Genomic DNA, 26968 nt, shown 5'->3' on the forward strand with positions numbered 1-26968 from the left:
CCCTTCTAGATTGTGAGCCCACTGTTGGGCAGGGACCGTCTTTATATGTGGCCAAGTTGTCCTTCCCAAGCGCTTAGTACAGTGCTCTGCACACAGTAGGCGCTCAATAAATACGATTGAATGAATGAATGAACAGGCCCGACCCCTGGAGCCCCTTCCTTCCTCTCCCCCTCCTCCCCATCCCCCCCGCCTTACCTCCTTCCCCTCCCCACAGCACCTGTATATAATGTATATATGCTTGTAGGTATTTATTACTCTATTCATTTATTTATTTTATTTGCACATATTTATTCTATTATTTTGTTAAGTGGTTTTGTTCCCTGTCTCCCCCTTCTAGACTGTGAGCCCACTGTTGGGTAGGGACCGGCTCTATATCAATCGTATTTATTGAGCGCTTACTGTGTGCAGAGCACTGTACTAAGCGCTTGGGAAGGACAAGTCTATATGTGGCCAACTTGTCCTTCCCAAGCGCTTAGTACAGTGCTCTGCACACGCTAAGCTTTCAATAAATACGATTGAATGAATGAATCCCTCCGGTCCCCCTCAGTTCGCTCCCGTGAGCCTCTGCGTCCAGCGGCAGCCACCCCACCACGGGCGCGCGCTCGCCTGCCCTCACCCCTCTCTGCGCATGCGCACACGCCAGGCCCCCCGCGTTGCCCCTGGCAACGGGTCCCCGGAGCGTGGGCGGGATGGCGGCCTGGTGATGGGAGACAAGATGGCGGAGGGCCTGGATGAGCTGTTGGATGAAGTGGAGGCTAAATTCTGCGGGCTGGACGCCCCGGGAGAGCCGCCCGGGCATGGGGGCGGCCCTACCAGTGGCAGGACCCGGGCCAGGCAGGTGGACGCGTCCAGGCAAAGCGGTTCGCTTGCCCCAGAGCCTGTCCTTTTTCCTCCCTCCTGAAGGGAGGGAAGCCATGTCCCCCCCCCCCCCGCCCACCCTTTCTTAGAGCTGGGGAGGCTGCAGTAACAATAATGATGGTATTTGTGAAGCGCTTATTATGTGCCAAACACTGTTCTAAGCGCTGGGGAGGATACAAGATCATCAGGTTGGCCCTCACAGTCTTCATCCCCATTTTCCAGGTGAGGGAACTGAGGCCCAGAGAAGTGAAGGGGGGCTGCAATAACAATAATGATGGTATTTGTGAAGCGCTTATTATGTGCCAAGCACTGTTCTAAGCGCTGGGGAGGATACAAGGTGATCAGGTTGTCCCCCGTGGGGCTCACAGTCTTGATCCCCATCTTCTAGGTGAGGGAAATGAGGCCCAGAGAAGTGAAGGGGGGCTGCAATAACAATAATGATGGTATTTGTGAAGCGCTTATTATGTGCCAAGCACTGTTCGAAGCGCTGGGGAGCATACAAGGTGATCAGGTTGTCCCCCGTGGGGCTCACAGTCTTGATCCCCATTTTCTAGGTGAGGGAAATGAGGCCCAGAGAAGTGAAGGGGGACTGCAGTAACAATAATGATGGTATTTGTGAAGCGCTTATTATGTGCCAAGCACTGTTCTAAGCGCTTGGGAGGATACAAGGTGATCAGGTTGTCCCCCGTGGGGCTCACAGTCTTCATCCCCATTTTCTAGGTGAGGGAAATGAGGCCCAGAGAAGTGAAGGGGGCTGCAATAACGATAATGATGCACTTACTATTATTATTATATGGGGCCTCCCCTTGCAGGCCTGTTTGCGTGGGTCCGGCGGGCGCTCACACCCATGGGCAGAGATGTGTCTGTTGTTATATTGTACTCCCCCAAGTGCTGAGTACAGTGCTTCACACACAGTAGGCGCTCAATAAGTATGATTGAGTGAACCCACAAAGGGTCTTAGGTTAAACTGTGTTCCGAGTTGAATCCTGTTTATCTTCAATTTATAAATAGGATGTGTAAATCCTGTTTATCTTCTATTTATGAATCTTATTTATCTATAATTTACTTCAAAATTGAGTGCACGTGTAGAGAGTGATAAAATTTAATCTTTGGTATGGAGCACTTACTGTGTGCAGAGCACTGTACTAAGTGTTTGGGAAAGGACAACGCAACAGAGTTGATAGATGCCTTCCCTGCCTGTAAGGAGCTTACAATCTAGAGGGAATGGGTCTTTATACTTAAAAGGGCCTTTGCCACATTAACAAAAGGTGATTTCTGTGCAGGTGCCTCAGGACAGTTTTATTACAGTACGTAACCCATTTTGTAACTGGGGAAGAGGTGCAGTAATTTCGCTAGCAATGAGATACATGTCCCCCCCAAAAAACTTAAACCAGCTATACGAAGTGTGTAGTAGTGCTTCTTCTAGCCCTAATTAATGTTTTTTAAGTACTCAAATAATTTAGCAAAATATGTGCTTAATTTTTGTGCGTAATTTTAACCTTTAATAGCAATCAATCATTTATTGAGGACTTACTGTGTGCAGAGCACTGTTCTAAGTGCTTGGTTAGAAGCATCCTTTGCCCACAATAAGCCTACAGTCTAGAGGGGTAGCCTATTGTCTAATGTCCTAAATTTAGGGAAATTAAGTTTGATACTTGTACACTCTGGCAGCACCTATACTGGTACAATTAAGACAGTTGTTCACACAGTTCAGATCCCTGCTAATAAATCCCGCCATTAAGGGCAAAGCAATATCCTTCCCACCTCTCATCCGCCCTTCTTCCTTCTGGGGAGCTAAACCCAGAGAGGGTATTAAAGGGAGGTAATCCAGAGGCTGTGGGAAGATGTGGCTAGAGGAAGCTAGCCTCCTTTTCTACTCCCAGAAGAGAGAAGGCAGCTCAAGCTCTCCCTCATTTGGGTCTCACTATCTCCTCAAATCCCATAGACAGTTCCTCTTCCCCCTCCCCTTCAAAGCGTTATTGAAGTCACATCTCCTCCAAGAGGCCTTCCCTGACTCAGCCTCCGTTCCTCTTCTCCCACTCCCTTCTGTGACACCGACTTGCTGCTTTTATTCATCCCCCACTCCCCCAGCCCCACAGCACTTATGTACGTATCTGTAATTTATTTACTTTTATTAATGTTTGTTTCCCCCACTAGGCTTTTACAACCCTCATTTGCCCTCATTCTGCCCTCATTGAGGGCAGAAAATGTGTCTGTTTATTGTTTTGCAAGTGCTCTGCACACAGTAAGCACTCAAAAAATACTTTTGAATGAATAACCCTCCTACTTCTCTCCTCAGCTCCACTCTGGTTCCCTCTTTCACTTCACTGGTCCCCACTCTGGCTCTCCCTCTGCTGTAGTGCTCCCTTTCTTCCATGCCCCCACTAAACCTCTGAAACTCCCCCCTTAACCTAATCAACCAGTCAGTGGTATTTATTGAGTACTTACTAAGTGCAGAATACTGTACTATGTGCTTAGGGAATTACAAACTCATCCCTCTAGACTGTAAGCTCGTTTTGGGCAGGGAATGTGTCCGTTATATTGTGCTCTCCCAAGCACTTCGTACAGTGCTCTGCCCACAGTTAGTGCTCAATAAATACTGACTGACTGGCAACATACTAGCATTAGTAGACATGATCTCTGTCCCATGGAGTTTACAGTCTAATCAATCGTATTTATTGAGCGCTTACTGTGTGCAGAGCACTGTACTCTATGCAGAGTCTACCGGGGGGGACAGACATTAAAATAAATTACAGACAGAAGAAATGCATTCTGAGGTTGATTCTGTATTTTTCAGGTTAAGTAAAATGTGCAGTGAAGCTTCAAAAGGTGAAGAAGATATTGATGGCCTAATTAGTGAAATCTTTGAGGAGCCCACCTTTGACAAAACGCCAATTGTAAGTAGAATTCTGTGGAAATGCAGTTCATTTTCCCCCATATTGCGGACATGTTTAGATCAGAGTGAGAATTTGAAGAAGGCATAAGCGACCCTAGTAATGTAATAAAATGCTCTTTTTTGTTAAGAAAAGTGGAATTTGAGAGCTCTTGAGTGAGTTTTTTCTTCAGATAAGGAAAGTTGTTAATGACTAAATTGAATTCATGAATCACTATTTATCTACTTTATTTGCAAAACAAGCTTGTCAAACTGCTTCCTGTGTATGACTGTTTGAGCAGTTATATAGTTTCATGCAGGCTGCACATTTGATAAGCTGCCAATTACTATAAAGTCATTTATAAAACTATAGTACTGTACTACCTAGTAAGGTGATTTCTGAATAGAGTTATCTTTATTCACTTCTTGCGGGGGAACCAGTTAGTAAAACTCAGGTTAGCATGTCTAGAAGAGAATGGTACTTGGTGCCTGAGCTGAGAGGTCAAGGGGAATTAGGACTGAGTAGGATCCGTTAGCTTTGGCAGGAGGGAGTCATTGGGGACCTTGGAGAGTGTGGTCTCAGTGGATGGAATGAAAGGAGTGGAAATCAGATTGGAGTAGATTGGAGTTGAAGAGGAAGTGGAGGTGCTTTTACTCTGGTTTTCATCCCTGCCCTTACCACTCCGCTGTGAACCAGGGAGAGGAAGGCATCCCGCCTGGATTACTGCCTCGGCCTCCTTGCTGACCTCCCAGCCTTCTATCTCTCCCCACTCCGGTCTATACTTCACTCTGCTGCCTGGATCATTTTTCTACAAAAACATTCAGGACGTGTTTCCCACTCCTCAAAAAACCAGTGGTTACCCATCCACCTCCGCATCAAACAGAAACTCCTCACCATTGGCTTTAAAGCATTCAGTCACCTTGCCCCCTCCTCTTCACCTTGCTACTTTCCTACTAAAACCCAGCCCGCACACTCAGCTCCTTTAAAGCTAACCTTCCCACTGTGCCTTGATCTCGTGATCTCGTCTATTTCGCCATCAGCCCCTCACCCATGTCCTTCCTCTAGCCTGGAGCACTCTCCCTCATCAAATAATAATAATAATAATAATGGCATTTATTAAGCACTTACTATGTGCAAAGCACTGTTCTAAGCACTAGGGAGGTTACAAGGTGATCAATCCAACAGACAAGAATGATCCCCATCACCTCCGGGCCTAGAGGCCTTCATTCATTCAGTCGTATTTATTGAATGCTTACTGTGTGCAGAGCACTGTACTAAGCGCTTGGGAAGTACAAGTCGGCACCATGTAGAGACGGTCCCCACCCAACAATGGGCAGACTAAGCTCCACTTTTCCTCATCTCCCACTCCCTTCTGTGTCTCTCGGACTTGCTCCCTTTGCTCTTCCCCCATCCTAGCCCCACAGCACTTACATAAATATCTATCATTTTACTTATTTGTATTGATGTCTGTCTCCCCCCGCTCTAGATTGTAAGCTTGTTGTAGGCAGGGAATATGACTATTTATTGTTGCATTGTACTTTCCCAAGTGTACTTTCCCCCTCCCCATCCCCCCCCCCCACCTTACCTCCTTCCCCTCCCCACAGCACCTGTATATATGTATATATGTTTGTACATATTTATTACTCTATTTATTTATTTTATTTGTACATATTTATTCTGTTTGTTTTGTTAATATGTTTTGTTTTGTTGTCTGTCTCCCCCTTCTAGACTGTGAGCCCGCTGTTGGGTAGGGACCGTCTCTATATGTTGCCAACTTGTACTTCCCAAGCACTTAGTACAATGCTCTGCACACAGTAAAATGCTCAATAAATACAATTGAATGAATGAATGAATGATAAATACGGTGCTCTGCACAAAGTAAGCACTCAATAAAAACGATTGAATTATCGGCATTTTATTAGAATCAGCTTGTCTTAGTGGAGAGAGCACGGGCCCAGGAGTCAGAAGGACCTTGGTTCTAAGTCTGACTCTGCCACATGTCTTCTGTGTGACCTTGGGCAGTCACTTTACTTTTATGGGCCTCAATTATGTCATCTGTAAAATGGGATTACGTCTATGACCCCGCCATGTGGGACAGGGACTGGGTCCAACATGACTGACTTCTGTCTACCCCGTGATTGGAACAGTGCTTAGCACATAGTACCATTATTAATAATCGTATTCATTGAGCACTTACTGTATGCAGAACACTGTCCTAAGTGCCTAGGAAAGTAAAATATAACAGAGTTGGTAGCACATTCTGCCCATAACAAGCTCATAGTGAAGAGGAGAAGACATACATTAATATAAATACATAAATTATGGTTATGTAAGTAAGTGCTGTGTGGCTGAGGGAGGGGTGAATAAAGGGAGTAATTCAGAATGTCACAGAAGGGAAAAGAGGAAATGAGGGAAGGCCAGGGAAGGGCTCTTGGAGATATCCTTTCAATAAGGCTTTGAAGGTAGAGAGCAATTGTTGGATATTCATTCATTCAATCGTATTTATTGAGCGCTTACTGTGTGCAGAGCACTATACTAGAACAGTGCTTTGCACATAGTAAGTGCTTAACAAATACCATCATTATTATTATTATTACTAAGTGCTTAGGAAGTCCAAGTTGGCAACATATAGAGATGGTCCCTACCCAACAGCGGGCTCACAGTCTAGAGGAGGGAGACAGACAACAAAACAAAACATATTAACAAAATAAAATAAATAGAATAGTAAATATGTACAAGTAAAATAAATAGAGTAATAAATCTGTACAAGCATATATACAGGTGCTGTGGGGAGGGGAAGGAGGTAGGGCAGGGGAGAGGAAGGAGGGGGCTCAGTGTGGGAAGGCCTCCTGGAGGAGGTGAGCTCTCAGTAGGGCTTTGAAGGGATGAAGAGGTAGGGCTTTCTAGGCCAGAGGCAAGACGTGGGCAAGAGGCTGGCAATGAGGTAAACGAGATTGAGGCGCAGTGAGCAGGTTGGCATTAGAGGAGCAAAGTGTACGGGCTGGGGTGTAATAGCAGAGGGCAAGGTGATTGAGTGCTTTAAAGTCAATAGTAAGGAGAGTCTGTTTGATGTGGAGGTGATGGGCAACCACTGGAGGTTCGTGAGGAGAGGGGAAACATGAGCTGAACAGTTTTGTAGAAAAATGACCCGGGCAGCAGAGTGACGTATGGTCTGGAGCGGGGAGAGACGGGAGGCTGGGAAAGCAGCAAGCAGGCTGATACAGTAATCATGGTGAAGTAGGCTAAGTGCTTGGGTTTATGTGTTAGCAGTTTGGATGGAGAGGAAAGGGCCTATTGTAGCTGTGATGTGAAGGTTGAACTGACAAGGTTTAGTGATAGATTGAATCTGTGGGTTGAATGAGAGAGAAGAGTCGAGGAAAACACCAAGGTTATGGGTTTGAGAAACAGAAAGGATGGTGGTTCTGTCTGCAGTGAAAGGAAAATCATGGGGAGGACAGGGGTTGGGTGGGAAGACTAGGAGCTCTGTTTCAGACATGTTAGAAACAGGCTCAGAGAGGCTTTGTGACTTATCTCAGATCACACAGCAGTCCAGGGACAGAACTAGAGTCAGAAATCTAGCCTCCTGGTTTAGGTGCTTTCCACTAGGCCTCCCTGCACCGTCTCCCGGTGCAGACATGTCTATTTGGGTAACTGGATTATTGCTATCCAGCTTCCAATCATCCTGAATCCCCATCTCCAACATCCTGACCTCGCCCCCATCATCATCATCATCATCATCATCATCATCATCATCATCATCAATCGTATTTATTGAGCGCTTACTGTGTGCAGAGCACTGTACTAAGCGCTTGGGAAGTGCAAGTTGGCAACATATAGAGACAGTCCCTACCCAACAGTGGGCTCACAGCTCTTCTAGCTCTCCCTAACGCATTTCTGAACTACCCCTCTACAAAAAAAAAAAAAAAATCCACACCCCTGTAGACTGTAAACCCCTTGTAAGGTAGGTATCTCATCACCCAACTCTATCATAGTGTGCTTTCCCAAGTGCTTAGAACAGTGTTCTGCACACAGAGTGCTCATTAAATACCATTGATTGATTGTTTAGAAAAACCGATTTCAGGAGTTTGGACAGAAATAGAGGGGCAGAGAGAATATGACTATGAATGAATTCTCTCCTGTGAATTGACACCTTATCGTGGTAGGAGAATTTATATAGGCTGATGAAGCTTAGAGCTGTGCCACATAAGGCTACCCATAATGGGAAGGTCTAAGCCCAAGTGGCAAAGTTGATTCACCTGTGCTGGGCAGCACTGGCATGGGAAAGAGTTAAAGATTGATGATCAAGTGATCATTGATTAAAGGACAGTGGCAGAGACTCAAGTTGTGTACTGCGCAGACGGAGGCAGTGGTAAACCACTTCCATATTCCATATAAATAATTGTATTTATTAAGCACTTACTGTGTGCGGAGCACTGTACTAAGCGCTTGGGAAGTACAAGTCGGCAACATATATAGACAGTCCCTACCCAACAGTGGGTTCACAATCTAGAAGGGGAAGGCAGACAACAAAGCAAAATATCTTTACCAAGAAAACTCTGGTTATACATACCAGAACTACTTTATGACCAAAGATGGGACGTTCTGAAGAGGGTGTGTCCATGGAGTCGCCATGGGTCAGAAACGACTCGACGGCATTTGAAGAAGATGAATGAATTACCTGGCGGGGAGGGGAGGATGCAACCTGACCCAGAAAAGGTGTTTTTTTTGGTGTAGGGGTTAATATGTTTTGTTTTGTTCTCTGTCTCCCGCTTCTAGACTGTGAGCCCGCTGTTGGGTGTGTATGTTGCCAACTTGTACTTCCCAAGCGCTTAGTGCAGTGCTCTGCACACAGTAAGCGCTCAGTAAATACGATTGAATGAATGAATGAATTTTATTTGTACATATGTATTCTATTTATTTTATTTTGTTGATATGTTTTGTTCTCTGTCTCCCCCTTCTAGACTGTGAGCCCGCTGTTGGGTAGGGACCGTCTCTATATGTTGCCAACTTGTACAAGGGAAGCAGCGTGGCTCAGTGGAAAGAGCCCGGGCTTTGGAGTCAGAGGTCAGGGGTTCAAATCCCGGCTCCGCCAATTGTCAGCTATGTGACCTTGGGCAAGTCACTTAACTTCTCTGTGCCTCAGTTACCTCATCTGTAGAATGGGGATTAAGACTGTGAGCCCCCTGTGGGACAACCTGATTACCTTGTATCCCCCCAGCGCTTAGAACAGTGCTTTGCACATAGTAAGTGCTTAATAAATACCATCATCATCATCATTGTACTTCCCAAGTGCTTAGTACAGTGCTCTGCACACAGTAAGCACTCAATAAATACGATTGAATGAATGAATGAATGAATGAATTATGTATGTTTGAAAGTTTGCATAAAGGGTATGAATGTATGCAGTTGCAAAATGTGTTCTTTCAATCCTGCCCTTGTTTTTGGCAGGAATGGTTGGTGATTTTGCTGAGGGAGTTAAGCTCTTATGCATTACAATTCGTGGAGACTGAATTTCAGAGTAATCAGGGCATTATGCTGGGCAAGTCCTGATGGATCCTCTTAGTGCCAGAAGAAATATTGTCCTTTGACAAATCTTTCAAATACCACCTTATCTAGATTTCTCAATTTTTCAAAACCAGTAAGGCAATTGCACTTCCCCATCAAACCTACTTTTCCAAATTACAATTAGAAAGTGAAAACGCTAATGTAAAACGAAACCCAAGTGACCAGTATACTTGATTTAGCATTTGGGCAGTTTTATAGAATACACTGTTTTCTTCAGTAGATTTGGGATCTTTCTTTCTGCCTTAGAATGCAGGCTCTTACAGGACAAGGATTAAATATTATACAGAAACAGCAATAGATGTTTAAAAAGGCCCAGCAGTGCAATTTTGGAAGTCATGGAAACAAAAGCACCATTAATTAATCCACCCCCCTCCCTTAGCTTCTTCCTGAAGCAAATACCTGCTTCAAACAGAGGAATTGCTGGAGATGCTAATGATGATGAGGTTTTAAACAAAGTAGCAGCTACTGCCCAGTTAAAATTGCAAGCATGTTTTTGCTGAGGCCATTCCATTTGATTACTACTCATATTATTGAAATTATCCAGGAGCTGTTGAGTTTTATTTCCAGTTCAGGAAGAACCAGTCTCATTATCATTATTTACATTTGCTATGCTTAGAAATTGAAATTGATTTCATTCTTTTCTCAATTGAATTTTTCCAGAACAGTGTTTTTAACAGCAGATTCTTCATATTAAGTCATTGAACTGGAGTATTTACAGAAGAGTTATAAAGTGGTTGTAAATCTCAGCATACTAATAATGGCAGCACTTCTTTCCTTCTGTAGGTAGTTAGCATAGCGATTTGCAAATTCCTTGGGGGGTTCTGCTTCCCTGAACTTGCCTGGGAAGGGTTTTGATAAATGCTCTCCTTCCAGAAATATGAAGATGCCATGCAAATTTTCAGTTGCTTTTTAAATATTCTAGTGACGAAGTAAAACAGTGTCTATAATATGCTGCTCTAAAGCTTTGTGTAATACTTTTGCCTTTTTATAGAAATTGAAAGATAAATATTCAAGTCACACATCTGTCAGAACTTCTGCTCAAATTCAAAGTAAAAGGTAAGTTGAAAGTGCTTCAGTCAATCAGTCAATCCCTACTACATACAGAGCACTGACTAATATTTGGGAGAGTACGATAGCGTTAGAAAATACAATCCCTGCTCTCAAGCACCTTACAGTGTAGCAGGGTAGTCAGACATAAAATCATTTGCAGATGGAAAAAGAGAGGAAAAATGGATATGAAGATGAGTAAGTTCTTAGATTGTAGGGTAAGTCAGGTTGCACAGAATCCATCATTACCACTACTGAATGCCTGCTCTGTTCAGAGCACTGTACTAAGCACTTGGATGAGTCAGTGGCATTTATTGAGCATTTACTATGTGCAAAACACTGTACTGAGCACTTGGAAGAGTGTATGATTCCTGCCCTCAGGGTTCTTACAATCAATAAAGTAAATTGCAGGGAGGGAAAAGCAATAGAGTTTTAAGACATGTCCGTAAGGGTGACTGGTTAGGGGATGGAGCACTGTACCCAAGTGCTTAAGTGATGCCAAAGTACTGAAGGAAAACAGCACTCATAACCAGAGGGAAATGGTGTGGGGAGAAGAGAGATTAGTCAGAGAAGGCCTCCTGGAGGGGATGGGTTTTCAGAAGGACTTTGAAGATGGGGAGAGCAGTGGTTTGTTAGATGTGAAGAGGGGGGAAGTAACAGGCAGAAGGTTGGGAGTGAAAGAGTATTCACTGCAAGAAAAGATGGGAAAGAGGTGTATTGAGTAGGTTGGCTTGGGTGGAGTGAAGTGTACTTGCTGGGGTGAAGTGGGACAGGAGGAAGGATAAGTAGGGAAAGAGAAGAGAGTTGACTGGGTATCTTAAAGCCAGTGGTTAGGTATTTCTGCTTGGTACAGAGAATAGTGATCCACCAGTGATCCACTTTTTAAGAAGTGGGGAGACAAGGCCCAAGTTGTGTTTTTGAAAAGTGATCCATGTAGCAGAGGGAAGTATGGACTGAGGAGGGGAGAGAATAGAAACAGGAAGGTTAGCGAGGAAGCTGGGGCATGTCAGTTAATCAATCAGTGGTATTTTTTGAGTGCTTACTGTGTGCAGAGCACTGTACTAAGCTTTTGAGAGAGCATAGTGCAACAGAGATAGCAGACCCGTTCCCTCCCCACAACGAGCTGGCAGTCTAGACCTTGGACCAGCATGGTGGCAGTTTGGATGGAGAAGGAGTGGATTCTGGAGATATTATGGAGAGAGAACTGCCAGGATTTGGGGACAGACTGATGATGGAGCTTGAAAGAGAGGGGAGTCGAGGATAATGCCATGGTTTAGGAGTTGAGGGAAGAGGAGGACGGAGGTTTTGTCAACTGTGATGGGAAAGTTAGGAAGAGGAGAGTATTTGGGGGACGACGATGAGTTCAGCTTTGGAAGTGTTGTGCTTGGGAAACCGAGTGGCCCAATGGAAAGAACGTGGGCCTTCGAGTCTGGGGACCTGGGTTTTAATCCTGACTTTGCCACTTGTTTGGAGTTTCAGGCAAGACACTTAACTTGCTGAGTTTCAGTCTCCTCTGTGAGCTCCACGTGGTAAAGGGACTGTGTCCAATATGATTATCTTGTCTCTACCCCAGCGTTGGGTACAGTGCTTGGCATATAGCAAATGCTCAACAAATAGCTTAATTATCGTCGTTATTATTATGGTGCCAGCAGGACATTCTTGAAGTGATGTCCTGAAGTCAGGATTAGATGTGACATGAAAATAGTGACTAGTTGGTGGGATACGATCTGAGAAGAAGAAAATTCAATTTTAGAAAAAGAGAAAAATGCAACAGTGAACAACCACCATGACAAGAGTTTAGAAAATATTTTATTGTCATTTTAGCCACATCAACATTATGTAGCAAAGCATCGCTTTTCAGAAACCAATAGTAATACCATGGAAATGTCCTCATAGTTTTGGGACTATAAGTAAAGGAAGTTTTTGTACTAAAGACTATTACTTTTGTAGGTAATAGTCTGCCATAAGAAAATGAAGTGTGAAAGTTTGTTCAGAATTAATGTTCTGTTACATTCTTTGGTGTTTACTTTATCCCTTTGGCTAACGCATGGCGTGTGGTATAATATTTCTGTGACTGACTGATTTACTTGTTGAGCTATTTTAACTCTTTGAGCGTCCCTGAATATGCAGATTACATTCAGGAAAGCAGCACTCATAACCATAGAATACATATCTATTCCCCAAAGCATTAGATTTGTTGAAAAGATCTGTTTTGGTTACTGGAGCATAAAATCAGTGTAGGTGAAATTCACTTTTCCTTTTTCTGTGTACTTGTTAAACATGTCTAGATGCTGTCCAGTGTACCTTGGTGGAAGCTCCGCCCCATTGGGTATTGGAACAAATATTTCACAGAGGTAGGAAATCCCCCAAATAGTGCATTGCAAGCACTATTGGTCCTTTTTTATACAGGTTCCATGCTTTTTCAATTGGTTTTATAAGACAAAAAACACCTGTTCTTGTGATATGAACTAGGTTCTACTGATATTTATTTGCTAGATACATTTCTACAAGTACCCCCAAAAATTTTTTACTATTTCTTCACAAAAGCCTACGTATTTCCCTCCATCCTGATCTCATATGAAATAGCTATCCTGACCCTTTAGGTTGCAGAGAGGGAGTGGGGAGTGTGTAATACAGGAAGAAGAATCGATCAGTGGTATTAATTGAGCACCCATCTGTATGCAGGGCACTGGACTAAGTGCTTGGGAGACTGAGGTTAAAGGCACTCAGAAATTATTTCATTCCTTTGTGTCGTTTATCTAACTACAGTAGGCATGTTTTAGATGGAAATTAGCACTGCTTGGCACGTGCGGTGAGAAAATAGTATTCTGAGAGTCACACCCATATTCTGTTTAATTGCAGGGACTGCAAGCCCATAAACCATCCCAACCCAACCTAGTATTCCAAACCAGGAAGAGAAATCCCACAGATAGATAGTAATAATAGAGAAGCAGCGTGGCTCAGTGGAAAGAGCACTGGCTTTGGAATCAGAGGCCCTGGGTTCAAATCCCAGCTCCGCCATTTGTCAGCTGTGTGACTTTGGGCAAGTCATTTAACTTCTCTGTGCCTCAGCTACCTCATCTGTAAAATAGGGATGAAGACTGTGAGCCCCCCGTGGGACAACCTGATCACCTTGTAACCACCCCAGCGCTTAGAACAGTGCTTTGTACATAGTAAGCGCTTAATAAATGCCATCATTATTATTATTATATACATAGAGGGACCCAAATACAGTCTGGCAGATATAGTTCACTGAAGACTCCTACTCCTGTTTGTTTTCCTACTCCACTTTTCTCCTCCTCTTGCCTATCCACTGCCCCATTCCCACGTTCCTGTGATCTTTATTAGACCCGACAAAGGCAATCACAGATATACAGAAACTTGGGTGGAGGCTTTCAGGAGACTCAAGAAAGGAGAAAAGACCATTCACGCCATTCCTGATCACCTACCAATCTGAATCCTGATTTGGGCAGACGGGAAGATTCCACAGGTCCGCACTAAAATTTTCCAGGAAAGGCGAAGCTTCATCCATTTTGCTCTGTCAGTGTGGCATAGAGACACTTCAGCTCTGCTCCTTCCTCACCCTTACTGAAGGAGGGAACACGTCTACTAGTTCTACTGTATGGTACTCCCCCAAGCACTTAGTACAGTGCTGTACACATAGTAAGTGCTCAATAAATATGATTGATTGATTGATAAATAACTTATGGATATGTACATAGGTGCTGTGGGGCTGAGGGTAGGGTGAATACCAAGTGTCCAGAGGATACAGTGCCAAAAACTTATAGGCAACACAGATATGGGGCATCATTATAGGTGAGCAAGACCCAAGTTTTTAGTGATTCCTTCCTAGGGGAAAAACAAATCTGGCAGGCCACATAAAATTTTCAGACCCACCTATGTCTGAAAAGTATTTGCAAGCCTAGGTTATTCCAGAGATTGGAATGAATTATGATCTAACAGAGTGAATTTCAAGCAATAAAGTGGTTTTCTAACTGTAACCTAATTGTATTTTTGCGAGGATAGTGTTTGTGGGGAAATGTGATAGTGTAAGTGGATTTGATTAAAGTACCATGTTTGAAATTAAATTAAAAAATTACATTATTCGTTGTCAGGAAATTGAGGTGTGGTTCACACAGCAGTCATAAGTCAGTGAAAATTGTATGTTTGTATTAAGGCATTAAAGTTAACACTGTGCAGTTACTTAAACTATATCTGTGTAAAAACAAATGTTCTAGTAATTTGGGAAACCATATTTTTCTATTTCCTGCTTTGAGCATTCAAAAATCTCAACCTTGCATTATGTAACTTTTTAATGCTTTTGTTCGGAGCATGGAATGTTGTTAATTTAATAAAAATTATGGAGCAGAGCAGAAGAATACAGAACATCAGTTTTGCAACTTAGATTTCACTGAAGTTAATACTTTTGGAGCTTTTTTTCTCATTGAAAATTTCAGGCTAGGAAGAGTTTGAGAATTGGTAGCTACTGTTTTTCCAAGTTGAACAAATTGGAAGAGAGGATCCAAAAAATGTTTTAAACCCTCTATTTGCCTCAGTTACTTCATCTGTAAAATGGGGATTAAGACTGTGAGCCTGATCACCTTGTGCCCTTCCCAGCACTTAGAACAGTGCTTTGCACATAGTTAGCGCTTAACAAATGCCATCATTATTATTGTTATTATTATTTTACAGATGAGGTAACTGAGGCACGGGGAAGTTAAGTGACTTGCCTAAGGTCACACAGCAGACAATGATGGAGCTGGGATTAGAACCCAGTGTGTTTGATCGGGTCCAGGAGTTTAAACGGGAATGGGAGCAGGGAAAATGAAGCGATAGCTGGACGGGCCTTGGGAGATCCTTTATCATATGGGGCAGGCTCACGTGGGTTTGAAGGCCATCTTTACACAGATGGCTGGAACTTTAGTGTGTTAGGCATGGAATGGGCACATAGTAAAGAAGAGATAAAGTTTCAATAAAATTTTATTGTTAATTTGGGTAGGGATGAAATTTAGAGTGAAAGGCCAAAATACAACCAAATAGCTGTAAAAGCAGCATGGCCCAGTTGCCTGGGAGTCAGAAGGACCTGGGTTCTAATCCTGACTCTTCCACGCCTTTGCTGTGTGACCCTGGGCAAGTCATTTAACTTCTCTGTGCCTGTTACCACATCTGTAAAATGGGGATTAAGACTGTGAGCCCCACGTGGGACAGGGACCCAAGCAACCTGATTTGCTTGTATCCACCCCAGCGTGGCAGGTGCATAGTAAGTGCTTAACACATACCGTTAAATAAGAAATAAATCCGTTTAACATAATCTGTCTTCAAAATGAGTCTCATACTGTAGCAGTTGTTATAGCTTATATATAGCAAATATCTATCAGTGGTTTTTATTGAGCACTTACTGTGTGCAGAGTACAATACAACAAAGTTGGTAGATACATTCCCTGCCCCACAACAAGCTTACAGCTGGAGACGGAGACAGACATTAATGAAATAATTCATAGATTTATACATAAGTGCTGTGGGGCGGTGGGGTAAATAAATCAATCATGTTTATAGAGCACTTACTATGTGCAGTGTGTTGTACTAAATTCTTGGGTGAGCACAACAGAATTAGCAGGCACATTTCTTGCCCATAACAAGCTTACAATCTAGAGGGGGAGACAGACATTAATATGAACAAATAAGTAATTTGCAGTGTATAATTTAAAGATATGTCCGTAAGTGCTATGGGGTTGGAGGTGGGTGAAATATGTATTTCATTTAACACACTTTCAGAAATCTTTGGTATGTGCTTTTTCTTTGACTAGAACATGTGACCAGCTGCGCTGTACAGCCTGTGATTTCCGTGTGTTAAGCTTCGACGACTGTCTGTGGGATAAATCATGTGATTACCTATTTTTCAGGTATGTTTTGATAAAACTACATACACAGTTAATATTGAAGCCAATTTTTCTAGTACCTAAAATAGAGATGGTCAGTCCTTTAGGCTGGTGGACCACTTATGGAGTTTTCAATGCTCCTGTTGGCCCCACATTTCTCCCCGTTATTACAGAATGATTGAAGGAGGGGTTAAGATGCAGAAATACATCCACTTTCACCTGCCACAGCTCCTGTCCCTCTCCGACATAGCCTTTGAAAAGTCCTTTGGTCAGGTCAGGACTGCAGTCCGTATTTGACTACTTTGGTTAGAAGTATAGCACCCTCCACTTATCACCCCACCTCCCTCCCTCACCATTCCTCTCCAGATTTCCCGAGAGAGTTATTTACACCCACTGTCTCCACTTCCCACCCTCCAGTTCTCTCCTTGATCCACTCCAATCTGGCTTCTGCCCCCTTCACTCTGCAGAAACATCCCTCTTTCTGTAAGATAACCTATGACCTTCATCTTGCCAAATCAGATGGCCTCTACTCTTTCCTAATCCTCCTAGACCTCTCAGCTGTCTCGACACTGTAGAACCACCCCCTTCTCCTAGAAACTTCATCCAAACTTGGCTTCACTGACATGGTCCTCGCTTGGTTCTCTTCCTATCTCTCTGATCACTCCTCAGTTTCTTTAGCAGGCCCCTCTGCCTCCCACCCTCTGAAAGTAGGGGGGTGGCCCTTCAAAGCTTTGATCTAGGCCCCTTCTATTCTCCATCTACACCCACTCCCTTGGGGAACTCATTTGCTCCCCTGGTTTCAGGTACCATCTCTCTGCAGATGATTCCCATATCTACATCTCCAGCCCTGACCTCTCTCCTTCTCTGCAGTCTCACATTCCCTCCTGCCTTCAGTTCAGCTCTACCTGGCTGTCCCGCTGACACCTCAGACTAAACACGTGCAAAACAAAACGCATCTTCTCACCCAAACCCTGTCCTCCCCCATCTTTCCCATCACCACTATCCTTCCTATCTCACAAACCCATAACCTGTCACTGTCCTCGAGTCACCTCTCTCATTCAATCCACCTATTCAGTGTCACCAAATTTTGTTACATCTTCACAACACTGCTAGAATCTGCCCTTCCCTCTCCATCCAGACTGCTACCGTGCTGATCGAAGCACTTATCCTGTCCTGCCTTGACTTCTGCAACTGCCTCTTTGAAAACCTCCCTGCCTCCCGTCTCTCCCAACTCCTGCCCTTACCTCACTCTGCCGTCAGATCATTTTTCTGAAAAACTGTTGAGTCTGTGTCTCCCCACTGTTCAGGAACCTCCAGTGGTTGCCCATCCACCTCCACATCAAACAGAAACTCCTTGCCATCGTCTTTAAAGCACTCAATCAGCTTGCCCCATCCTACCTCACCTCGCTTATCTCCGACTACAGCCCAGCCTGCAGACTTCAATCCTTTGGTGCCAGCTTTACACACTGTGCCCTGATCTCGTCTGTCTCGCTCCCGACAGCTTTCCCCCCATCCTCCCCCTAGCCTGGAATTCCCTCCCCGCCTTCAAAGCATTATTACCGTGAACTGTCCAAATGGCCTTCCCAGATTAAGCCCTCTTTTCCCTGGTTCCCATTCCCTTCTGCATCATCTATATCCTTGGATCTGTTTCCTTTGGGCATTTGATATTTGCCCCACCCTCACCTCCACAGCATCTGTGTACATATCTTCAAATTATATACCATACGTTGTTTATATGAATGTCTCTTTCCCCGCTAGACTGTAAACTCATTATGGGCAGGGAACATGTCTGCAGCACTGTACTCTCCCAAGCGCTTAGTACAGTTCTCTGCGTAGTTCAAGCACTCAGTAAATGCCATTGTTGATAACGGTGATAATAATAATTACGGTATTTGTTAAGTGCTTACTATGTGCCAGGCGCTTTTCCACACACTGAGATAGATACAAGATAATCGGGATGGACATAATCCCTGGCCCACAGGGTTCACAGTCTTAATTTCATTTTACAGATTGAGGGGACTGAGGCATAGAGAAGTGAAATGGCTTGCCCAAGGTCACAGGGCAGACAAGTGGCAGAGCCAGAATTAGAACCCAGGTCCTTCCGACTCTCAGGGCCACGCTGCTTCTCTAATGATGATGATAAATCAGGCTGTTTTGGAGGAGTATTTGACTTTCTGACTACTAGGCACGTGCTGCTGTTCTAACCTAGGGCCTATGTTGCTGCAGTGTGTTAAATGGTAATAATAATAATGATGGCATTTATTAAGTGCTTACTATGTGCAAAGCACTGTTCTAAGCGCTGGGGAGGTTATTAGGTGATCAGGTTGTGTCACGGGGGGCTCACAATCTTAATCCCCATTTTACAGATGAGGTAACCAAGGCACAGAGAAGTTAAGTGACTTGCCCAAAGTCACACAGCTGACAATTGGCAGAGCCGGGATTTGAACCCATGACCTCTGACTCCAAAGCCCGGTCTCTTTTCCACTGAGCCACGCTGCTTCTCTGAAGTAATCTGAGTACTTCAGTAATCTGAAGTACTTCTCCCAAAGTCCCTAATTTACCACCAGAGAGTAACACTAAACACTAGAATCAGTCTTTTGGAAGTACATGGGTGTGCACCTCTGTAGAATACTCCCTAAATTTTTTGTTGTACTTTATAGTGTCATTTGCTAGTAATGAGTAAAGTACTTGCCCCCGTGCAATTGATTAATGGAGGCTTTATCATTTGCTAGTAATGAATAAAGTACTTGCCCCCGTGCAGTTGATTAATGGAGGCTTTATTTCTACCTTCCAACTGCCTTTAGTACTTCTTATATTTATTTTGCCAAGTACATTTTACAGGGCATTTCATAATCAGTGCAGTGGTCTTGGGTATTGTTTGTAGGAGCCCTAGATCAAAATCAGGTTTACTTTTTCCATCTTCTAAATGGAGAATAGATACTGAGTAACTTGCTGCAAAGTGAAATTCAAACCATTTAGATCCAAAGACACTAAGTGGACTAAGATATTCAAACTGGAGAAATAGAGTAAATTATTTGAAAGGTTTATATGTCCTATATATATTGAAATAGTTCATGGACTCCCATTATGCCCCTTTTTCATATCTGTAGAGCTTCAGGTAAGTGCTGAGGATATGAATCCTACTGAAAATGTTGGATAGTGAAATTGCTAGCAAGCCATCTTCAGTAATAATAATGATGTGCTTTGCACATAGTAAGCGCTTAAACACGTGCCGTCATTATTATTACTGAAGATGGCTTGCTAGCAATTTCACTGTCCAACATTTTCACTAGGATTCATATCCTCAGCACTCACCTGAAGCTCTACAGATATGAGAAAGGGGCACAGTGGGAGTCGATGAACTATTTCAATATATAGGATATATAAACCTTTCAAATAATTTACTCTGTTTCTCCAGTTTGAATATTTTAGTCCACTTAGTGTCTTTGGATCTAAATGGTTTGAATTTCACTTTGCAGCAAGTTACTCAGAATTGCTAGCAATTTCACTGTCCAACATTTTCACTAGGATTCATATCCTCAGCACTCACCTGAAGCTCTACAGATATGAGAAAGGGGCACAGTGGGAGTCGATGAACTATTTCAATATATAGGACATATAAACCTTTCAAATAATTTACTCTGTTTCTCCAGTTTGAATATTTTAGTCCACTTAGTGTCTTTGGATCTAAATGGTTTGAATTTCCCTTTCTGGTCCAGGCTGCAGGTGTTGTTCCTAACTAAACTGGGTCCAAATAACCACTAGAGGGTATATAGCAACTTGCATATAACACTTTGCTAGTAAGATCGGCCTAGAAAATACCCTTTTCCTTTCCCTTGTCTTTTGAAAGTTTGCTAGTTTTGATCTCATGAACGAAAGAAATTCCCCTTGCTTTCACTGTTAAAGAATCTCTTTTGGGAGGTTGATCAATTTACATCGTTTTGATTTCATCTGAAAGCATAATTAGCACTTAACCCCTTTTTTCAAAACTTTATTAAGTTTAGTAAATGACTACAGAGACCACTGTTTCTACTTACTTTAGATGATAAAAGCCAGAGCTTTACTGGGGGATGCTACAGTTAGGATTCATTCATTCAGTCAGTCGTATTTATTGAGCGCTTACTGTGTGCAGAGCACTGTACTAAGCGCTTGGGAAGTTCAAGTTGGCAACATCTAGAGACGGTCCCTACCCAACAGCGGGCTCACAGTCTAGAAGGGGGAGACAGACAACAAAACAAAACATATTAACAGAATAAAATAAATAGAATAAATATGTACAAATAAAATTCATTCATTCAATCGTATTTATTGAGCGCTTACTGTGTGCAGAGCACTGCACTAAGCGCTTGGGAAGTACAAGTTGGCAACATACAGAGACGGTCCCCACCCAACAGCGGGCTCACAGTCTAGAAGGGGGAGACAGAGAACAAAACATATTAACAAAATAAAATAAATAGAATAAATATGTACAAATAAAATTCATTCATTCACTTGTATTTATTGAGCGCTTACTGTGTGCAGAGCACTGCACTAAGCGCTTGGGAAGCACAAGTCGGCAACATACAGAGACGGTCCCCACCCAACAGCGGGCTCACAGTCTAGAAGGGGGAGATTGGGACCTCTTAACTGAGAAGCAGCATGGCGTAGTCGATAGAGCACGGGCTTGGGAGTCCGAGGGTCATGGGTTCTAATCCCAGCTCTGCCATGTGTCCGCTGTATGACTTTGGGCAAGTCACCTCACTTCTCTGGGCCTCAGTCAGCTTATCTGTAAAATGGGGATTGAGACTGTGAGACCTCTGTGGGACAGGGACTGTGTACAGTAAGTGCTTAAATACCGTAATTGTTATTATGATTAACTCAGGGTGTAGGGGCAAACATTGGATTTAGTAGGGCCTGCTCTATTTTTCTTCGTTGAGAGTGGCGGCAACAGTAGCCTTTGGTGCAGCAGCTGTATCAGGTATGGAAGACAGAACTTTTGTAGAAGCTCAGAACAACCCCCTGAGAAGCAGCATGGCCTAGTGGATAGAGCAGGTGCCCAGGAGTGAGAAGGACCTGGGTTCTAATCCTGCACCACCACCTGTCTGCTGTGGGACGTTGGGCAAGGCGTTTGACTTCTGAGCCTCAGTGATCTCATCTGTAAAATGGGTGTGTGTAACCTGATTAGCTTGTATCTACCCCAGTGCTTAGTACAGTGCCCGGCCCATAGTAAGTGCTTAACGAATTACACTCCCAGACCCTCCCTAAAAAAAGAAAAAAAACTATTGGGGCTTGAAGTTACAGAGCTGGCATGGGTCATCTTGAGCCTTTAGAGAAGAGTGGGATGTAGATTGCAACAGCAGCTCTGGGGAAATCCCGGTGCTAATTCAGCTGTCTCTGATCCCTAGGTCACTTGGTGCGATTTCCTATGCCGGCTCAGAACTCCCTGCTTTCCCCTTTTTCCTCATGACTCTGGGTGGCATTAGAGGTGGTGAATTCCCAGCTCCCTGCACTCTATGTAGGTTAGCAGGAAATTAAAGATGAGACAGTTGGGGTAAGGAGAAAGGAATCCTCGCTGCCAGAAAGAAGAGGCTCACCATCTCCTCGTCCCCTCTTTATAGTAGAAATGAATATGCGAACACTTATTCTGAGCAGAGCACTGTACTAAGGCCTTGAGAGAGTATAACAGACTTAGCAAGCATGATCCCTGCCCTCAAGGCGTTAACAATCCAGCAGGGTAGACAGGCACTAAAACAGAATTTAAATCTGTCTATGTAAGTGCAGCCGGGGGAGTGTAAGTATGTAAGGACTGAAAGAGGGCAGGGAGAAGAGCAGTTAATCAGGAAAGACCTCCTGGAGGTGTGATTTTTAGAAGAACTTTGAAGGTGGAGAGAGCAGGGTCTGGCTGAGGTGAAGGGAGGATGGTGGTGAGGGAGGGAAGAACAAGGCACAGTAAGTAGGTTGGCTTGATAGGCGCAACATATGTGCCCTGGGTATAGTTGGAGAGCCGATTGAGGACCTTAAGTTAACGGTCGGGAGTTTTTCTTTGGTACGGAGAGGAATAGGCAACCACTGGAGGTTTTCGAGGGAGGAGATGTGTGCAAAAATGATCCAGGGCGCAGCTGAGTGTGGACAGGAGAGGGGAGAGACTGATGCAGTAATCGAGATGCGGTATGACCCCTTCTTACCTCACCTCCCTTCTCTCTTTGATCCCAACCCGCACACTCCACTCCTCTGGTGTTAACCTCACTGTGCCTAAATCTCGTCTGTCTTGCCGCCACCCCTGGCATCGAGCTTGAAGTGGTGGCGGGAGAGCCATGTAAAGACGCAAGATTTTGGAAGGAGGAGAGGGATCGGGGGCCGGGCGCCGGGGGGTCATCTTCGTGGAGGTGGAGGTTGAAATCATGAGAACAGATGAGTACCCCAAGGAAGTAAGTATGGAACTGAGCCCTGAGACACCCCCTTGTCTGTCTCCCCCTTTTAGACTGTGAGCCCGCTGTTGGGTAGGGACTGTCTCTATATGTTGCCAATTTGTACTTCCCAAGCGCTTAGTACAGTGCTGTGCACATAGTAAGCGCCCAATAAATACGATTGATGATGAATGGGAAGCAGAAAGGGACTGCCAGAAAGGTAATAATAATTATGGTATTCGTGAAGTGCTTACTATGTGCAAGGCACTGTAGTACTCACTGGGATGAATACAAGCAGGTAGAAGCAGAGGTCAGGGGAGAAACAGAAAATGACAGCATCAGCAAAACCAGGGGTGGTTAGTGTCATTTATAAAAATAGGAATAAGAGCACCGTTTTTCCTCCTCCTCAGAGCGTAAACCCTGTGTGGGTCTGGGACCTTGTCCTAACTGTCCTAACCTTTACTATAATACTTGACACATAGCAAACTCTTAGTAATTATACTATTGTGATATTTATTTTAAAAGGCAATCTAGAAGTTGAGGAGGATCAGGAAGGAATAAGGGAGTTTACTACCTTGGAGAGAGCAGTTTGTAGCTGAAAGTTCCTTGAGAGCAGGGATGATATCTACCAACTGTATTATACTCTAAATGCTCTGCACAAAGTAAGCACTCTAAATACCATTGATTCAGTGGCACGAAGGGGTAGAAGCCATATTGTAGAGAGTCAGGGAGGGAGTTAGAGAGGAGAAAGTGGAGACAGCGGCGAAACCACCTTGGTTATAGTTAATTTTCCCTGTACTGCTTGCTAGTGGTAAAGGTGCATTTGCATTCCTGGAGATTTTTCTGATTATAATTACCCAAGGGATCCAATTCAATGGAATTTTAAATAAAAATTGCAGCCACTCCATAAACCTGATTTTCTCTTCCAACTGGCTGCTCAGTGGTCTGCTGAGTGCTTTCTTTGGTTCATCGTTAAAAAAAAAATCAACATCAGTAAAAAAAACCGTAGGCACGTTTTATTTAGTGTTTTAAATAAAATAGTGTGTATAAACAATGGAGTATATGCTCTTCAGACCTACATTGCTGGTGCTACTATTTCCCTATCTTTATTAATAGGAATAACATGCCAGAACTCAGCAAATTAAAAGCCAGATTGGTAGAGAAGAAGGGAAGCCGAGCCTACGCCTGTCAGTGCAGCTGGAGATCCGTTGAAGAGCTCATTGATCTCCAAACAGCCCCGCAGCTTCACTGGGTGTGTGGTCAACATAAAGGATGAAGCCTTCTCACGTTCTGGCTACCGCTTTGAAATGTCTCGTACCCGAGGACAGGCATTTAGCCCCGGGATAGAACCCTGACAGAGGATGATTGATATTTTTAATGCCAGTCCTGATGGGCAGGTGGACTCCGGAGGACAAACGCCGCCAATCATTCTTTCCATTGAATTCAGCCCAAGTTCGGTTTCTCCACGACCCCGACGTGTGCCCTCCCGCTCGTCAGAAGCCTGCCATCACCGAAACGGCAGACCTCACGCTCGGTGACACCGAGAGCAGGCGAACCGACGTCCGCGGTTTGTGCCGGAACGTGGTTTGGATCGGCACCGCCGTAACGGGAGAAACCGGCGAACCTCACTCTCGGCGACGCTGTTACGGGGGAACGAACGTGTACGGTTAAACGCGGTTTGCCTCAGCACCCTCACCGCTGTAATGGGAGAAACTGTCAGGCAGACAGAGGTTGCTGACCCTACCTCTGTCAAAACACGGACCAATGTGGCTAATATCGGACCCGCTTCAACCTCCAGCACCGACACCTCGCTGAGATGCACGGAACGGTTCCACCTCCGTACCAGCGGGGCAAAGACAGTAAGTGGTGGCTTCGGTACAGATCCTCTGAACAGTTGGACGGGGCTGTTGGCCGAGCGGGAGTACGTGCCGAACAATTCCGCTATTGATGGTGTCACCACTCCACTCAGACATCTTAAAGCGCTTCCAGAAGGTCTGCTGGGCAGTGGGTGGCAGTGATTTTTCTCTCTGGAATAAATGTCCAACTGCTGCAACCTGAGACTAAGGGACGGAGACGGGATAGTAGTTGATAAGGATTCGTTGCCGCACACCCGAGAGCGCTTTGGGACTCAGTAGGATTAACTCCCACAAAACCATATTTTCTTCCAGGTCTGGGAGTGACGGAAGGACTCGGAAGAAGCCGAGGTATGTCACCAACACTTTTTCGACGTGTCCCATCTTCAGGGAATCGATCCCCGCTTTTGGAACAGTGACCCACTGGGCGTGCCGTTACAGTGAGAGGACTTTCCATGGCTCCTTGTACTGGGCCATCCTACAGAACAGTATGTATGCCCTGCTTCGTATTTTCCAAGTGATCCCACTTCCTGGAACAAAGAGCAAATTGTGATTATCATCTCCTCTACTGGATGAAGAAATCAGCCATCGCCTAGAGAACATAAGGGAGGAAAGCATGCATTGGTTGGGCCCAAGAGAAAGATAGGATCAACAATGGAGCCTCAGTGTGACCACTTCAGCGAAAATAAAACAAGGAAATGGAGGCACAACCATTCAATTCCCTGCTTCTTCCATGCCAAGGAAGATAGAATGGGAATTATCATATTCCCTACAGTACCGGTAAGAAGGCTCGTTTTGCCCTATTTTAAGCCTCTTAGTAGTAGGGATGTTATGTAAATGGCTCAAAAGGCACAGTGGGTTGTAATTCATGAATCCTTAACTTTCATTCTTGTGTCCTGCCTAATTAAAGATGCATTTCATCAAATTCTACACTCCGGCAGGGAACGTGTCTCCCAACTCTGTTGAATTGTACTCTCCCAAGCGCTTTGTGCAGTGTTCTGCACACAGTATGTGCTCAATAAATTCCATTGATTGAATTATTTCTGGATTACCTACCGTGGCAGAGCCCTGAATTAAGCATTTGGAAGAGTACAGTTAAGTTAGTGGACGTGACCCTACCTTCAAAGATATTCAGTCTAGTTATCAGCGTCTCGTGTACGGGCTACACACAGATGATGATAAATATATTTACTAAATTTCAATAATTAATATAAGAGCCTGAGAATGTCAAGCCCCATCCATTCAAGCCTAGAGGCTTTAAATAAGGTATTAATATGGCTGTCCAGGCATTTTTGTTTACATTGGAAACTAGAAAATGCCTATTCATCATATTAATTTTAGTAAAAAAATATTTCCCACACTTTGAGACCCAAATAACTTTCTGGATTTTTTTTTTCATAGTTGTATCTGTGAAGACCTTAGTATTCATATAGTTTAACTAGCGTGTAATTTCAATTCACAGTGTACTAGGATGGCTAGGTAAATATATACTTAGAACGGAGAGCGTTTAAACAGGATATCACAACGGCAAAATATTTTTGGTGTTATTTTAATAGCTGAGGATCAACTTATAAACTGTAGTATTACCCTATTTAAAATATTAAATTGAGAGCAAAGAATGCGCATATATTGTATTCTGTTAAAGGCTATAATTCAAATAAAGTATGATTATTTTTAATAGCAACATGTGGAAGATTACAATCATTTCTCATTCATAGAAGGGTAGATTGTTTTCAGATGAATTGTTTAAAAAATGCAGATGTTTTAAACTATGTCTTCAATGTATTTCTATTTCTGGGTAATAGCAATTGACTAACATTTTCCAAAGTCACAATTACTGGTTGGTTGTTCACATTTTCTTTATTCTTTACTAAAAATAGTATTCTGTTCTCCTGTCCTCCCTCCTACTTAGACTGTGAGCCCCATGGGAGAGCTAATTATCTTGTTATTACTCCAGCACTTAATACAGTGCCTGGAAAATAGTAATTACTTAAATACTACAGGTATTATTCTGTAGGTTAATTGCAAAGTGCGAGTCAGAGTTCATGGGTTCAAATCCCAGCTCCGCCAATTGTCAGCTGTGTGACTTTGGGCCAGTCACTTCACTTCTCTGTGCCTCAGTTACCTCATCTGTAAAATGGGGATTAAGACTGTGAGCCCGCCATGGGACAACCTGATCACCTTGTAACCTCCCCAGTTCTTAGACCTGTATATACGTGTGTACATATTTATTACTCTATTCATTTTACTTGTACATATCTATTCTATTTATTTTATTTTGTTAGTATGTTTGGTTTTGTTCTCTGCCCCTTTTAGACTGTGAGCTCAGTGTTGGGTAGGGACTGTCTCTATATGTTGTCAACTTGTACTTCCCAAGCGCTTAGTACAGTGCTCTGCACACAGTAAGTGCTCAATAAATTTGATTGATTGATTGCTTTGCACATAGTGCTTAATAAATGCCATTATTATTATTATTATTATTATTATTATTATTATTATTATTATTA

General features: G+C 43.7%; 1 protein-coding gene across 1 annotated transcript; it reads left to right on the forward strand.

The window, feature by feature from the left end:
- The first annotated feature begins 715 nt into the window (after window positions 1-715).
- On the forward strand, window positions 716-23900 carry C4H8orf37 (chromosome 4 C8orf37 homolog). The gene is made up of 6 exons (XM_038744721.1): window positions 716-834; window positions 3656-3755; window positions 10288-10352; window positions 12632-12697; window positions 16151-16246; window positions 23725-23900. Exons 1-6 carry the CDS (start codon window positions 716-718, stop codon window positions 23882-23884), a joined length of 606 nt encoding a protein of 201 aa, XP_038600649.1. The 3' UTR covers window positions 23885-23900.
- Window positions 23901-26968: the final 3068 nt, after the last annotated feature.

Source organism: Tachyglossus aculeatus, chromosome 4 (genome assembly GCF_015852505.1).
Source record: "Tachyglossus aculeatus isolate mTacAcu1 chromosome 4, mTacAcu1.pri, whole genome shotgun sequence".
Lineage (NCBI taxonomy): Eukaryota > Metazoa > Chordata > Mammalia > Monotremata > Tachyglossidae > Tachyglossus > Tachyglossus aculeatus.

Excerpts from the sequence above, each read along its gene's own strand:
- C4H8orf37 (XM_038744721.1), top strand. The coding sequence starts at position 716 with ATGGCGGAGGGCCTGGATGAGCTGTTGGATGAAGTGGAGGCTAAATTC. Across the intron at positions 10,353-12,631 it reads GCTCAAATTCAAAGTAAAAG|ATGCTGTCCAGTGTACCTTG; the intron begins GTAAGTTGAAAG and ends AAACATGTCTAG. Across the intron at positions 12,698-16,150 it reads GGAACAAATATTTCACAGAG|AACATGTGACCAGCTGCGCT; the intron begins GTAGGAAATCCC and ends TTCTTTGACTAG.